The sequence below is a fragment of the Pleurodeles waltl genome, chromosome 8 (assembly GCF_031143425.1).
Source record: "Pleurodeles waltl isolate 20211129_DDA chromosome 8, aPleWal1.hap1.20221129, whole genome shotgun sequence".
NCBI classification, from domain to species: Eukaryota; Metazoa; Chordata; class Amphibia; order Caudata; family Salamandridae; genus Pleurodeles; species Pleurodeles waltl.
Genome location: NC_090447.1, coordinates 1,178,695,421 through 1,178,712,010, shown reverse-complemented (window position 1 = coordinate 1,178,712,010; position 16,590 = coordinate 1,178,695,421). Strand labels below are relative to the sequence as shown.

The 16,590-nt window shown below is 44.7% G+C and overlaps 1 protein-coding gene across 1 annotated transcript in view; it reads left to right on the top strand.

The window, feature by feature from the left end:
• Positions 1–11,194, top strand: part of CCDC122 (coiled-coil domain containing 122) — a 103,356-nt gene extending 92,162 nt beyond the window's left edge. Inside the window, exon 3 of the mRNA XM_069203186.1 lies at positions 11,045–11,194. Coding sequence (XP_069059287.1) covers positions 11,045–11,194 — 150 coding nt within the window. The remainder of the gene's footprint in view (positions 1–11,044) is intronic.
• Positions 11,195–16,590: the final 5,396 nt, after the last annotated feature.

The window sequence follows — 16,590 nt, the reverse complement described above, 5'->3', positions numbered from 1 at the left end:
AGTCATCACAGCCCATCAGAACTGCTGTTGCATGTAGCATCTCCACACAAGGATATTACTTCACCCAACGCAGCCCATCAGAACTGCTGCTGCACGGTGGATCTCCAAGCCTCACTCAAAGCAGCCCATTGTAAGGACTGCTGCACATCGCATTGCAGTTTGCAGTTCCTTGGAACTGCCGCTTCGCAGTGCAGCTTCTCACTCGGACCTTGCATCACCTCTGCTGGGCAAAATGTCATCGACCCAGGACTTTGCAACTCTCCACAAACAGGATAAAGGTACTCTTCTCAGCTGCCTAAGTGGGTCCCTGTAGCTCACCCGCACTCATTGTGGTCAGCCTGAACTTGTGCTTTGTCCCGGTACAGCATGACCAGAAAACCACAGTTGGTGCTTTGTGCTTTTTTGCGTTATTTCCTCTGGAATCTTCAAACTTGCATATCTCTGGTTGTACTGTTTAGATTGTTATTGTTTTAGTCTTGATTTATTTATTAAAATACACTCAATTTTTCTGAACTGATATGGGATTGATGAGTGGGCAGACACTGTGGTTGCCTGGCTGTGTCCAGTCTTCCTTGTCCATTTTCAGGGAAGCAGCATCTGGGTCTGGAGCACCTGGAAGATGCAGGTGATCCACAATAACCGGATCAGTGCTGCCCCTCCTTCTAGAGCAACACAGCTCTGCTTCTAGGCACAGGCACTGCCCCATTCCACCACAGGTGAGTACTGCATGTATGTGCAAACGGACTGTCACCAACCTGGGCTTACAACCTGTGTCTGGCGAGCATGGCCATCTAGAGCTGATACCACAATGGTTTAGGGTTTCTGGCCCAGGCAGCGGAGCACTTCTACCCTTGCATTGCTATCAAGCAACCCTGTAAAGACGTTCAGCGCCACCAAACTGCAGTAAATTCTCCAGTTGCTGTACTATCACGAACAGCCATTTTGTACCGTATTGCAATCTTGCATCCCTCCATATTAACTGGACTCCATCCCGAGAGCAGCAGCTCCCTCTGCAAAATGATATGATTGACAGACTTGTCAATGCCTGCAGCTCTGGGGGACTCGACTTCCCACACTCACCTGCCCCCGCACCTGCTGAGCGGCCACAAAGAGGAACCTAGCTCTACAAAGCACATTCAGCAGCCCAACTGCACTGGAAAAATGCCTGTAGTTCTGATGGACTCACAGTCCCACACTCACCAGCTTCCGCACCTGCTGAGAGATTAGGAGGGGGGCCACAAAAGAGAGCAGAGCTCTGCAAAGTAAATTCAGCAGCTCTGCTGCACAGGGAAAACGCCTGCAACTCCAAGAGATTGAGTCCCACACTCATCTGCTCCTTCACTTGCTGATTGAAGGTCCACGAAAGGGAGCCTAGCGCCACAAAACACATTCAGCAGTCCGCCTGCATGGGAAGAATGACTGTAGCTCAGGGGGAATCACAGTCCCACACAGCCTGCTCCTGCACCTTCTGAGAAAGAAGGTGGGGCCACAAAAGGGAGCCTAGGGCTACAAAGTGCAATCAGCAGCCCTGCTGCATGGGAAGAATGCCTGCAGCTCCAGGGACTTGCAGTCCCACACTCACATTGTCCTACACCTGCTGAGAGAGGAGGAGGGGCCACAAAGGGGCTAGCACTACAAAGCACATTCAGCAGCCCTGCAGTGTGGGAAGAATGCAGCTCAGGGGGACTCACAGTTCTACACTCTCCTGCTTCCGCACCTGATGAGAGAGGAGAAGAGGCCACGAAGGGTAGCCTAGCTCAACAAAGTGCATTCAGCAGTCCTGCTGCGTGGGGACATCAGGGTGCGTGTCCACGTGTAGACTGGGCCGAGAGTTGCCTCGTCTGCCCGTCTAGGGCTGGACAATGCAGGGCCACCCCCTTTGGTCTTCTTGGTTTACTGTAAGTACCATCCATGGCAAAAAGGAAGCTTCCGGGGGGAGTTAAACTAGCCAAGACAAGCGATTGAAGGTTTTCTAAGTCTTGCAGTTTGGGTGATTTCTAAGGAAATAGAAATTGCTGAAAGGTGTTTGGCTCTGTCAAATGAAATCCATCCAGCTAAATCATCTGAGCGCCGTATGGGCCCAGTTGCTTCGTATATGTTAACTACTGAAGTTCAGATTCACTAAAGCATTCATCAGCCCCAAATCTTCGCCTGAGTCCTCCAACTCGGGCCTGCTCCAAAGTGGCAGAAAAAAGCGGGGAAGACATGGTCTAGAAAGGCCCAACATTCTTTGCCACAGCAAACAGAAAATGCGTTGGTGCTTCCGTTGTATGTTGCAAATGCCCCAATAGACATGTTATGTTGCAGAATGTTTCTTTTGGAGGAGACCCTACAGGTATTTATATGAATGCCTGGGCACCATTGACATAGTTCCTGGTAAATTGGGAATTAAAAATTGTTGAATCTCAATCTGGGTCAATTGCTCCCAGTTTAAAAGAAGTAAGTTTGTTGCTACCTGCTGTACAACTTTCCCGGGATTCCTCCCACACTACTCAGTCTCCAAGTACTAATGATAATATTTAGTCTGGGGTGATCACTTTTATTTGCAAAACAGAGAGTCTCATCTTACAATGCCAGTTCGAAGGCACATGTGACAACTACAGATTTTCCGATGTCAATCTCCTTCCCTTCGCTTGCCCTGACAATTTCAACTAATATTCCCTCTGTAGTCCCTCGGGTTCTGGAATCAACTGAGCAATTATAGAACAAAGTTTTCATTGGCTGAGTGGCCCGGTTAAAATTAATAATTATTATTATAGCAATATTTTAATGGTCACAAGAGTGGATTGGGTTGGCCCTTTGTGTAAGGAATATTTTGGGAATTGTGCCAATTTAAGGCATCAAGGTGGCGGTCTTTCTGTTGGATTCAGTCAGCACAGGCCTTTGTCCCCATCGTCCATTCAGCTTCTCCTCTTTGGGTTATTTTATCAACATCTGTGTCAAAAAGCCAAGTGTTTTACCTCACTGGCATTTGCCCCTAAATTAAGAGGGCAGGTGGCAGTAACAGTTCTGATAGTTTGCATCCCTCCGTTCAATCGTTGTACTCCACTTGCTAATGCAGTAGATTTGGATGGACATAAAGGGAGTAATCCCTGTAATTTGGGTGGTATTGTTAATCTGGGCACTTGGAATGCAGAAGATGTATCTACCAAATTAACTAATCCAGACTGGCTGGCTATCATCTTAAAATTTGAGATTATCTGTTTGCAAGAGGCATGAACTTTAGATACTTTTTTGTGCATACTTTTGTAACATGTTACTCCTGTTCAACATTATAGAGCTAGGCAGGCAAAAGGACGTTTAGCAACTGTAGTTTCTACCTTACTTGTTGTAAACCTGAAGTTCCCCAAAGACGGAGCTCCAAAAGGCACATAAAGGCTGGGACGGAAGTCCACCAGTCAGTGGTTACAGCAACAGAAGGAAATGAAGATGTGGGAAGGATGAGAGACAAATTGAATACCAGTCCTTAGATGCAGCTGTCAGCTGGGATGGATGACTTGTCTCCCGAGTTGGAGCTTCCTGCTGGAGCAGAGAGCAATGTGTCTTCTCAAGGCCTGTCCCCAGAGAAGCTGGCTGACAGGAATGCAGAAACCATCTATCGGATCTGTTATCGCCACCTCATGATCTTTTAGCTGCACCTCCGTTTCATCTTCTTTGGCCCTAAGCACTTCAACCTGGCCTTTTAGAGTGTTAGTTTCACCATGCAAAGTCACAAAGGCATCTTCTGCTTCTTTCACTTTTCCACATATTTTGGTTCCAGGGGCCATGGACCCCCTGAAAGACTGCCATTATATCTGTCAGTTTTGGGGGGACCCCCTTCTGGCTGCAAGTTTCTGGGCATCCCCCTTAGCCTGGTCCTGCGGAAGGTCTTGCGGGAGGGTATATTTATCTAGCTTTGTCTTTTGGGTAGTCTGAGACCCCTTTCCTCTGGTGTTTGTGGACAGTGTTGTTTGAAGGGTAGAGTTTGTGGCCGTGTAGGGTAGTCGCCGCTCCAGGAGCCAGTGGACAACCCCCGACTTTCCCCTCTGACACCACCCAAGTACCCCAAACACGTTCACAGTCCAAAGATGCAGAAGCAAAATGAGAGGCCCAGGACTCTGCCACTCAGTCCCCTCCCGCTTGCGTCATGTGCTCTTGTCCCTCGGGGGGACAGTGCGCCAGAGCTGCCCTATACACCCCGGCAGCCTCAGGCCTGGGTCACGTGTGGCGCCTCGCATTGGGGTAGAAGGGGAACTCCCCAGCAAAGACGGAGGTCGCTGTGCTCCCAGGAATGCACCGCCACCTGACCTGGTCTTGTGCCACTAGGCTGGTCAGTTCATCGGGCGGCCTCACCGAGTGCACTGCCCCTAAGCTCCTACGACTCTGTAGGCCTCAAGCCCCACCTGGCCACCTTTTGGGAATGACGGTTCATTTGTCGCCAGCAGTGAACAGACCCTTGGGAGAGTTGCAGATTGCAGTGTTCAGCTGGGAATTTCAGTCAGATGAATCAGGATGACAGTGGTTGGGATGCGGCCCTCGTGTTCGGCAGTTGGCTACGCTCCCCCATATGTCAGATTTTTAAATGATCAGCCAATGATAAGGATGTGGTTCAGTGGGGTTCAGTCCTTCTTTGAGATTTAGAGAGGCACCAGGCAGCGGTATCCTATTTTCCCGCACTCATTGCCCTTTTAATTGAGTCACTGGTGGCCTGGATTACAAATTACATATGATAGCCTAGTACAGGGATTTCAGTGGAAGGGAATTTTGAATACCACATATCCATATTTGTGGATGACATACTCCTTTTCATGTGCTACCCAAAATTGACAGGAAAAGATTGATGGATATGATGGAGCTATATGCTGAGGCTTTTTAGTTCCAAGCCAATAGTGGCAAGTCTGTTCTTGCCCCCTCCCCCCCCCCACCCCTCACCACCACCAAGGAGGTTCCATCCCCCACAACTGGAGTATACAGTTATCTGTCCAGGCCACATATTTAAATTATCTTGAGATTTGTGTTAACAGAGATCCCACAAAAAGCAAAAGCAGATAATTAAATATGGTGGAACTATGGGAGAAGACACAAAGACATGCCTCTAGTTGGAGCAAGCTGCCAACTAAGTTGTTGGACAGGACAGCCTTATATAGAATGATTCTGCTGCCCAAAATTCTATATATAATCCAAAATGATCCATACCAATCTTGATTCAGTTCCTTAAACGGATACAATCAAATTGTTTTTCGTTGGACAAGTGAAGCTCTAAAGTATGCTTTTGACAAAGACACTCGTTTAGTTTCTGATGGGAGGAAGCATCCATCTCTAATATTGGGCCCCTCAAGTGACTGGTCTAAACAATTGGCTGGTTAGAGAAAGCGTTCCATACTGTTTGGGACCTCTTCGAAGATACATGTACATTGAACCTTGTTTATGGAGCTCTGGTCCCAGGAACCTTCTCTTCTCCCTGCGAATCAAGTTAGCATAAAGTTCTGGAGGAAGACACTTCATTGGATGAGATGGGAGGGCAGATTAACATAAAGAACACCAAAATGGTTTGGTCTATTTGCTAAGCACCAAAAAATCTAGTAGTTTTCCTGGATGCACTTTTATCTTTATAAATAGGGTCTGTGTTCACCGGACTAGTTGGCAGATGCCAATCAAAAAAACGCATAAAAAAAGACACTTATAACCTCTTAAAGAGGTCTGGGTAGAGCAGACCACACTCATTAATCATGCAATTTATAAAAAGGAGTAGCCGAAGATTAAGCCTGCCACCTGGGTGGTTGACAAATTTTCTCCTTTTTTAGAAAAAACACACAGAGCACCACACCGTAGACCCAAGGATCCTTCAAAACAGATCTTGTTTTAAATGTACATAAGGGACCAGATATCTTTTGTAGACACTAGTTATAGGGGGGGAATATTTTGGTCCTCCTACTGTCCCACTCGCCTTTACTGTGTATGACCAATTGAGGAAAATTTGCTCAGTTTTCAGTGAGAAGTTAGATGTGTATTTGGATTTTGCCCATCACATGATCTTGAAAGATGATGCTCTCCCTGTCAGACAAACGTCGAATAATGGGCCTTGAACTTATATGATTTTAAACCCCGTTTTGGGATCCAAAGGGTAGACAGGGGCTACTAGACCTCAACCATGGGGGTTGAAGTCTCTTATCACTGAAGTCCTGGGCTCAATCCTACTGTTGCTCTGCATAGTGAGTGGTGGTAAAGTTCATCTGCATTCCTAGAATTCATTTTGCCTTTGTCTTCCACTGTGAAATTTTGACATTGCAGTGAAATAGACCATCTCAGCAACTTCGGATACTCACCCTTCATTGTCACCTAACGCTGGATTGGTTTGTGATCTGCCCCGACCACAAACTTGGTACCATACGGATAAGGTTTAAATCACCTCAAAGCTCACACTAAGGCAAAGCATTGTTTTTCAATGGCTGCCCAATTCTGCTGTTTAGGGAGTAATCTGCAATTGATAAAGGCCACGGATGCTCTTTACTCTTGTCATCAGGTTGATCTAGCACTGCCCCAATTCCTTTATCTAAGGCAACTGTTTGCACTATGAAGAGCTGACTGTAATCAGGGCGCTCAGAGGGCTTAAAAAGTCCAAATGCATTGCATAGTACTTTTTAGATCCTCAAAAGATTTTAGACACTCCTCAGCACATATCACATTCTTCGGTTGTTTCTTGAATATTTGATAGAGACTTCTAGTTGTACATTCCTCACCTTAGAATTTCCCCATGACATCAGTCTGGATCCTGAGATTTTTCTTAAGCAGTAGCTCTGCACGCTGTCAGGTGGTGTTGGTCGGCTCCGCGCCCGTCGTTGGTGTCATGTGCACTGGATATGACGTCATGGGACCTATATAGGCGCCACCCTGCCACGCTGACCTCAGTTCTTTTCTTTCTGCCCCAGCCTGACAGATCCCGGAGAAGAGCTAGCCCTCAGTCACTTTTTGACAGTTCTTTTTTTTTGTCTAAGATTTTTGAGTGTCTACACTATGGTGCATCATAAGACTGGATTCAAGCCCTGCGGATCTTGTCATCAGGCAATGGCCGTGCCGGGTCTGCACCTCGTGTGCTTGAGGTGTCGAGAGCGCGACCAAGCCTCCATATCCCCGGGCACATTCCCTTCCGCACCCCCTGTTAGGGAATTCAAGAGGCTGGATCAACTTGGCAAGAAGATGTTTTGTTCCTCCAGTCTGGCGTTGCGGTCCTTGAACACTACCTGTCTTTTGGTGCATTACACCCATACTGTATGGGACAAGGTTGTGCAGGATCTGCACAGGTCTTGGAGGAGGCCCGGGCCATTCTCTCCCAAGTTGTTGCTGATGGCAGAGATGCACTGCAGTTCACAATACAGTGTGGGCTGGATACGACTGATTCACTAGGAAGACCGGTTGCATTGATGGTAGCTTTGAGGCGCCACGCCTGGTTGAGGATGTCTGGCTTTTCGAGGGATGGCCAATCCATCCTAATGTACATACCCTTTGATGGTACCTGCCTCTTCGGAGAAAAAGCAATCTTGGCGCTCAAGCGATTTAAGTAGTCCTGGGCTATGGCCAGGTCCTTGGGTCTCGCAGTTGCCCCTCACCCGAACAATCTACTTTTTGCCCCTTTCGTGACTACATCTGTCACCCTCCTGCCCCTTCAGGAAGATCTTCTGTTACAGCACCTGGGGAGGGTTCTCCAACCGAACCTGTCCCGGCTCTGCCCTTTTTGTAGAGATTGAGCGGCAGCAGTTGACGGCTTTTGACCTTCTGCCCGAAGTATGAAAAGTTATCTTGCCAGCCAGGCATGCAACTGCCAAAACGGTATATGCCAGTCGTGTGCATAAATTAGAGCATGGTGCACAGACAAGTCAGTTGACCCACTCTCTTCCTCTCTTTATGAGTTCCTCTTGTTTATACTTTCTTTGGCCCAGCAGGGCTTTGCTATGGGCACCCTCCAAGGTTATTGGTCTGCTATCTCTGCATATCTTAAGTTACCTGACAACCCTCTTTAAGTCTCTCATTGTCAGTAGGTCCCTTAAGGACTTTGAATTTGGTTCTGACATTTCTCATGTTTGCTCCTTTTGAGCCTCTTCACAATTGTTGCCTAAGACTTCTAACATTAAAAACAGACTTCCTTGCAGCCATTACCTCTGCCTGCAGGGTGAGCGTGCTGCAGGCATTATCATGTAAGCCACCCTACCTTTCCATCTATCATGACAAAGCGGTGCTACTCACCAGGGCTTCCTTTTTGCCAAAAGTGATCACACCCTTTCGTGTAGGCTAATCCATCATTTTGCCTAATTTTTACGCACTGCCACACCCTTCTAAGGAAGAGAAGAAACTCCACCTCCTAGACCAAAAAGAGCATTGCTGTTCTACCCTGATCATACCAAAGGGTTACGGGTGGATGCTCAACTCTTTGTTGGGTATGCCCTTTTATGGTGACTCAGATATTCCTTCCCACCCTTCTCTGACTTTTCTTACTGAGACTGGAGTTCAATTAAAGTGTAGTTTAACTATAGGCAATAAGAGGCATGGCTTGAGGAGATTTTACTTCCTCCTCGATACTCTGGTAGAGGCCTAGTCAAGCGCCTATGGGTCTTCTTGAATTTTTCATTCAGCCCATTCATCTCTGGGTGATATGTTGTGATGACGTGGTAGGTCACATCAGCTTTCTCCCACATGTCTCTCCTCTATGAGGTGATGAAGCTGGTTCCACGGTCCATAAACGTTGTCATAGGAAATCTGACCTTACGATTGCCACCTTTGCAGTTGTGCTTTCAGAGGTACCTCCTTGGGATACCTGGTGGCAAGAGCCACCAGACCAAAATGTACTTGTTCAAATGGACCAACAATGTAAATTCCCACCCTCTCATACGGAACTGGTAGTGGCACTAATTGTGCCTTGGTCTTACCTCCTGAATTACCACTTAATTGCACATGGGATGGGTTCTGCTCAACTTCTGTGTATCTCTGCACATTCCTGGCCTGAAGAAAAGACAGTTTAATCCATGCTGGGTTTTTCCAATATACAAGTGTTTTCTCTATGGCACATCATGGGACAGTGACAACAGGAAAATCCTGTGCACAAATGCAACCACTAACCGCTCGCTAGCTCCTTGATCAGGATTCATGGGCTCACTATAAAGCAGCCCATCCTTCCGGCCAACAATTATTTTCCAACCACTGCCTTTCTGACACATCCCTTGACTTCCTTCTTAAGTATCACAAATGTTAAGTACTCAATTTGTAGCTTGCAGAATTTCTCCGTCTCGCTTCTCCCAGCTTCTAACAATCCCTTCAGCTCTGGCAGTGACACAGACTTCAGCACCTGATCTGCTTTACGTACTTCATCCTTCTCTTCTTCTGTATTGACTTCACGACCTGTGCCTTCTGAAAGTGTGCATCAAACAACATTTGTCAATTGACAAACAGTCATGCTTGTTCTTGAGGCGTCCATTAGAGGAAAGTCCATGGGTCCATTACTGACGTCTTCCATTATGTGGCATAGTTTAAAAACTGTTGTCTTCTGGGGTCACCTCCCTCCACATTTCCAAAGTTTCTAGTTTTGAGAAATTCAGTAAATCTGAAATCTGTATGTTTGTAGCTCTGGATCTGTGTGTTTGAGTGCTGAAAAAGAGCACTAGGGCCATTTATGTAGCTCCATGTGGTCATGTCAGGCAGTGGGACATATTTACAACAGAGATCGATGGAACCACCTGTCAGCGATAGAGTATCCACCAGAAAAGCATTTCCAAAGGTAAGTAACTCAGGGCCAGATGTATCAAAGGATTTTGCATTCGCAAACGGTGCGAATCGGTAAATTCCACCATTTGCGAAAGCAATATCATTGCCTTTCGGGATGTACGAGAGGCAGTGCAGTGCAAGTTTAGGGAATCGCTATTTTTTGCGATTCCCTAACATTGCAACTGTGAATAATGAATCACAAATTGTGATTCTCTAAATAGGATATCGCAAATAGGGAATTCCTATTTGCGATTTCCAAAGCACATGTATCATGCATTTCCTAAATGCGAATTTGGCATTTAGGAAATGCAATTACCACACACTCAGGTTTTGGTGGTAAGCATGTGCAAATTAAAAAAAGAAAAATACAAATGCATTTTTAAAACTACCATGTATGCTTTACATGTCCACAAATATTTTTTTGGGGTGCATCAAAGGGGGCCTTAGGCCCCCAGCACCCTGGGGTTTGCATTACCTAATTTAGGAATTTGCAAATTAGGTAATGCAAAACCATTTACAACTATGGGCCTACATGCCCATAGGAATAAATGGAGTCCCATTCCCTAATTGCGATTTGGTAATAGCGATTGCAATTTTTAGGAAATCGCTATTACCGAATCGCAATTTTCATACAGCCCATTTTGCATTTCTTAAATAGCGATTTCTTAAAAATCGCTATTTAGGAAATGCAAACCGGGATGATGATACATCTGGCCCTCATTCTTTTATACGATATACAGTTTCATACAAATTTGTAAAATATGACCAGTTATTAACAATCAAAAATACTTTTACTATAATGAATCTTAAGGATAATTACCGAATAACGAGGGGTCACAAAAAACAACTCAACAGAAAAAAAGTTACTTAGCATATCTTCATTCTTTCCTTGCTAACTTGGGAGTGGGCTGCAGCTCTTCTGATGTTCAGTTCCTCAAATCTATCTGGGCATGCCCCCACCAACCATTGTAAAGAAAACCTTCAGTTAACCCTTCCAACCTGGCACAGGATGGAAGCCTTCTATTTCTCCCAGGGTTCCTTTTGAATTGGCAGTCCTTTTATGTAAAGGCGGCATTGTAGAATTCGCAATTAGAATGTGTTCCTCATAAACCTAGAATATGACATCAGTTGAAGTCCCATCCTTAGAAGCTGCTACCTGAGAATAAATCTTTGTTTTCTTCACAACATTCCTGTGAACATTACTTTTTTTCAAATAGATGTTTTATGCCGTAGTATTGCATAGTGATTTTGTTTATTCACTAGATATTTCAAAGACATTTAAAGATATTTTATGTCACTTAAATCGGAATAGGTTCAAAACAAACGGTATGAAGCAATTTTAAAACGTTTGCATTGTCAACTGAATAAAGTTCAATTGAGCAACCGACAACGGAAATGGAACATTCAGCAGATGGAAAAAACAGTTGCAGAACTGAAGAAATGCCTTGGCATGACAGAGTAGCATTCAAGAAGACTTCAATAAACATTGTATGTGAATGTTATAGTTCTCATTTAAGTGTGCAAGTGAAATAGAAAGAAGTCAGTAAGGAGCAGTATGTAACACATCCCCACTTTACACACAGTTTGCTTTATATTATCTTATATAAAATAAAGTATTTAATCTTTCTGAAGTTTTCAAAGTATTTTCAGGTCCACTGCTCTAAAGGCAACAGATAAGAGATAACACGTTTTACCACAGCATGGAGTGAAAATATGTCTGTCTTAGTTTTGGTTTTTACACATTTGCATTAAGGCAATTCTTTCTTTCCTACTTAAGTACAGGTATGTAATGTATTATGGCAGAAAACTGGTCATCCTTCGTCTGCAGACCTTTTTTAATAACTACTTTTGTGCCATCTCCACTTCATGTTAAGTGAGAAATCTGAAGATAACCCCACTACCTAGTCAGTTACAAAGTACACATAATATAGCAAATGGGATACTAGGCCTGTAAAATACACACTCTGTATGTACCAATAAATATGTTGAAGCAGATTTCTGGTGATATGTGTACATGTAATAAATCTTCACAAGAGTACTTTATAATTTGCAGTACCATTATTGTAAGAAAACTACAGCAAAAGCAATGGCTGCTAAACATCAGGGGACTTGATGTTCATACAACTGCTACTTTTATTGGAATTCCTAAAAATCCTAAAGTCTGTAGGCACTGAAATTTATGAAGATTGCAGATTATCCTAGATAATATTATTTTATCCTCAATGAATTTCTTTAAGGCAAAGGAGGTTAATATTCTGCATTCTCTCTTCTTGCTTTATGTTGTACAGCCCACAAAAGAGCACTACAGCTCCCATAATACTGCTTCCCTGGGCAGGAAGTTATTAACACAAAAATGATTACCCCCACTTTTAAATAGCCACAGCCCATACACCATTTCCTCTTTTCTTGATGAAACAAAATCATACATTTTAACAGAAAATCAAGAGGCAGCGAAAGAACTACTTTCCTTTGATCATCCCTCCCCTGGGACCAATGTTCAGCTTGTGTTGCGTTCATTTGTAAAGCCACACTATTGTTAGATGCTTAAACCCATTGCTTAGCTAGTCGAGATTGCTACTAGAAGCAATCAAACAGATTTATTACCATTAGCCATAGGAAGGGCTAACAAATATTGGAGATGGGAATATATTTGCCCTATTTCCCTTTATAGAATCAGGTCTTTCTTTCAATAACATTGAGGGTAATCCACATTTTTATTACAAGACAGTAGGCTCTATTAAGCAGGTTCAAATCTTTTGCACAACTGCTCAAGCTTCATGCTTTACATGTTTGCAATAGAATGTTTAAATGCAGAAACCCTAATCCCATCTGCAGTTCTTAAAATATCCCCCAACCTTGCCCTGGCCCAAAAATCTTTAGGAGCCAACACAACCCTTGCAGATTGTGCCCCAAAACAATTACTGTATACAAAATGTGATGGTAGGAATGCTTGAATTAATCTCAGCCACTGCGAATGGCTCGGGCCGCATTCCAGTCCATCTTTACTTTGCACACCATGCCACCTCAGTTTGGACTCAGTTATATGCAAATCAGACTTATCCCTACTCCAGTGGAACAGTCCAGCCCAAACTGCCAAGCCAGGCCTTCCCCGAACTGGAACACAAGCAACCCAGGACCAGTTCCGCCCTTGTTCTAGGCTATTCAGCCAGGTATAGCTTGATTCCAGTAAGAGTAGTGTGCTCTGAACCCATGCCTGGGCCTACTCACCCCACTACAATACTGCCTTTACATACATGGACACCAAATTCAAAAGGGACACTGGAAGAAATAGAAGGCGCCCGACTTGTGCAAGGTTGGGAGTGTGGCCAGATTCTGACTGAAGTTTTTCTTTACATTGGTTGGTAGGCAAGAGCCCACATAGATGTGCCACTGGAATCAAGCTATTGCTGACTGATAATCCCATAATGAGGGTGAAACCGGTCCTTGTGTGCTTGTTTCCTGGTTCAGGGAGGAAGTGGCCTGGCAGTTCAGGCTAGACTGTTCCCAATGGAGCAGGACCAAAGGTTAATTTGCATACGGTTGGGTCCAAACTGAGATGGCATGGTGAGTAAAGAACGCTGGATTAGGATGCAACCTGAGCAATCGCCAGTGGCTGAGATTAATTTAAGCATTCCATACATCACTTTGTGTTTTGAGGCCCAAAACAATCAGTGTCTACCCCTTTCATGGCTATTATGGTTTTAGCCCACTGACTAAGGGCAGTATATAGCACCAACTTAAATAGTTTGCACAGAGTTATCAAAAGCTGCTCACTTGCTCAGATGTCCTCAAACTCTGCATTATATGTACATACTGCTTGATACATTTATCTACACACAACATGGGTTGTAAAGGTAATGCAGGAAAATTCAAAGGCATCAGAGGCTTTTTTGCTATGTCTTGGCATTGTAAAATGAACCCCCAGAGGAGAACAATGCTTAATGTTAGCACTCCAACATCTTATAACCTTCACAAAGCAACCAAACATAATAGCATTAGCATGTTTGCTGACAACAGTTCCAAGCATAACCTGTCATTGTCCTCCCAAGAAAGAAAAAGCTGTAGAACCAATTCCACATCCCATAAAGTATAAAACTTAGGGCCTAATTTAGAACTCGGCGGACGGATTACTCTGTCACAAATATCCCGTCTGCCAAACTCTAAATCCATTCCTATCCTATGGGAATTAGATTTTGGCAGACTGGATGTCCGTCACTGTAGTGACCGAGTAACCCATCCGCCAAGTTCTAAATCAGGCCCTTAGGCTTAGGTGGATGCATACACCTGATACCCTTCAATAATTTGCAAGCTAGCAGTTGCTCCCCAACCAGTTTACTTTCAGCTTTCTGATGTGTTGTGATCTCTATTTATTAGTAGTTCTATAAGCCTTTTCTCCCACTGCTAAGGATGCAAGAAAATTGAGCACAACTGTGACATCAGAGAAAATGGGATCCAATACCTTTTCCCACACACCCGCTTCTCCAAGAAGCTGATGTTATCTAACATGCCCTTGTTGTGCCTGTCTGTTGCCCAGGACACTCTAATATAAGTAGAAGCAGATTGTGAAAAGCCTGGCTTGCCTTTGAACAACTTGAAAGCCTCTATGCCATCAGAGTAAATCTGCCCTCCCGAACCAGGTTGTGAAATTGCCCCAGAAGGTCCCTCAGCTGAGGAAAGGTTGAAATAAGAAATTGAGTAATTGACTGGCATTTCTTGGAGTGAAGGGAAACAAGGCTGTGCCCCCACATTGGAGTTACAAATGTGACCTTTGCCAACTGTCTGTGGATCTGGGAAACACGTATGGAATCACGATAAATGGTGGAAAAGCGCAAAGATCCCCACTGGACAATCCTGAAAAAAAGCTTCAGTTGCTAAAACTTTGGGATCCGGTCTCTATCTGTAAAATCCTCCTAACTGAGCTATCAAGCAGGTTGCAAAGAGGTTCACACTGAAATAATCCCATGTCTTGTTCAGAGACAGACACCACTCAATGCTTTCATATGTGGACCTTGACTACCAATCCGCTACTGCATTGTTCAGTTCTGGAAGGTATTCTGCCTTCACAGATATTTTCCTCTGCACACAATGTTCCTGAGGGAACCTGGGTAGACCTGCCAATAGCTATGACTTGGTTCCCCCGAGTATGTTTATGTACCGGACTGCTGTAATGTTGTCCATGCAAAGAAGGGTTGCACATTTGACCCTGATTTGTTTTCGGAGAGATGGATTGCAAAGGAGCCAGGAAGAAGCTCTAAACAATTTATGAACATTAAGTATTCCTTCCTGAACCATCCTTCTATTCAATTCTAAGACAAGACCTGGGGATTTAGGGAAGATGACTCACGCCTTTAAGTGTGTCTGCAAGCCTAAGCCACCAACTTATCTTCTATTTTGACCCCTGATCTAAAGGGACTGTTTCTTGTATATTCCAGACCTCACTGGAAGTGCCTGGATAGACATGTAATGAAGTAGTCCTGGAAAAAATTCCTGAATTGAAGGCGAAAGCCGGCCCACCAGCCTCATCAACTGGAGGATAGAAAACTAATGTTGTGACGTCACCCTCAAGTCCTTTATCAACTTAAGCTTTACTTCTAGCAACAGAAGACTCTTCTTAATGGAATCCACCAGAAACCTCAATAATTCCATCCTTCCTGAGGGCACCAAGTCTTATTTTCCCACATTGATAATGAAACACAGTGACAGAATCAACTCTGTGTGCCCCTGAATTTGTTTCACCAGCCTCCCTCTCTTCTGTCCCAGGAATAGGATATTGTCCAGGTACGCAACCACCCTGGGTCCCTATACTCTGAGGGCCTCTGCCATAGGTCTCATCAACGTGAAGCACCAAGGAGTGGAGTATAGAATGAATGGGAGGGACTTGAATCTGACCACCTATGTTTGCCACGGAAATTGCAGGTTCTCCCTGTGCTCTTGACATATTGACAATGTCAGAGAGGTGTCTTTTAAATCCAGACGCAGTAAGCAGTCCCCCAGAAGAAAGATATTCCTCAGGCATATGCTAGTCTCCATTTTGAAATGGCGATGAAGAACAAATTGTTTTTTTCTGGCTTATATTTTCTGTTCTTCTGCACAAGGAAGATGTTGCTTACTAAACAATTAGGATATAAGCAACATGGTTTTATAGCTCCTTGTTGCAACCTGATCCCACCCTTCCTGAGAAAAATGTATTGGCAAAGGTTACCTTGTCTGTATTGGGGTTGCTTTGCATTGTATGTGACATCCTCTCACCACCTGTAATACCCAGGGGCCTTTTGATATCAAACCCCGAATGTATGATGGAATACCGAATGCTGGCACCACACATGCCTGAACAACGCAGTCAGAACAACGACTGCGTTGTTACCAGTCTTTATGGCGATTTTTCGTTGTAAAAGCATGCCTAGTAAAGGCATGTGTGGGAACGGCATGTGTGGTTCTAGCATGCAACCCCCCACCTGCCCTAAAGCCCAGAAGTACCCCACCCCTAATACTAAAACTACCCCAACCCCCACCCCTAAAAACAAAACTATCCCAGATAACTCCCACCCTGAGCCCTAAAATCTTTCCGGACCTCCCCCACCAGCCCTAAAAACAACAGACCCCCCACCCCGCCCCTAAAAACAAAACTACCCTGACCCCTCACTTCCACCACTAAAACCAAAACAACCCTGAACCCCCCACCCCTAAAAACAAAACAACCCCAATCCCCCAACCCACTAAAAACAAAACAACCCCGATCCCCCACCCCGCCCCTAAAAATAAAACAACCCCAATACCCCACCCCTAAAAATAAAACTACCTCGAATACCGTGAGCCCCACCCCCAAAAACAAAACTACCCCACCCCTAAAATCAGAAC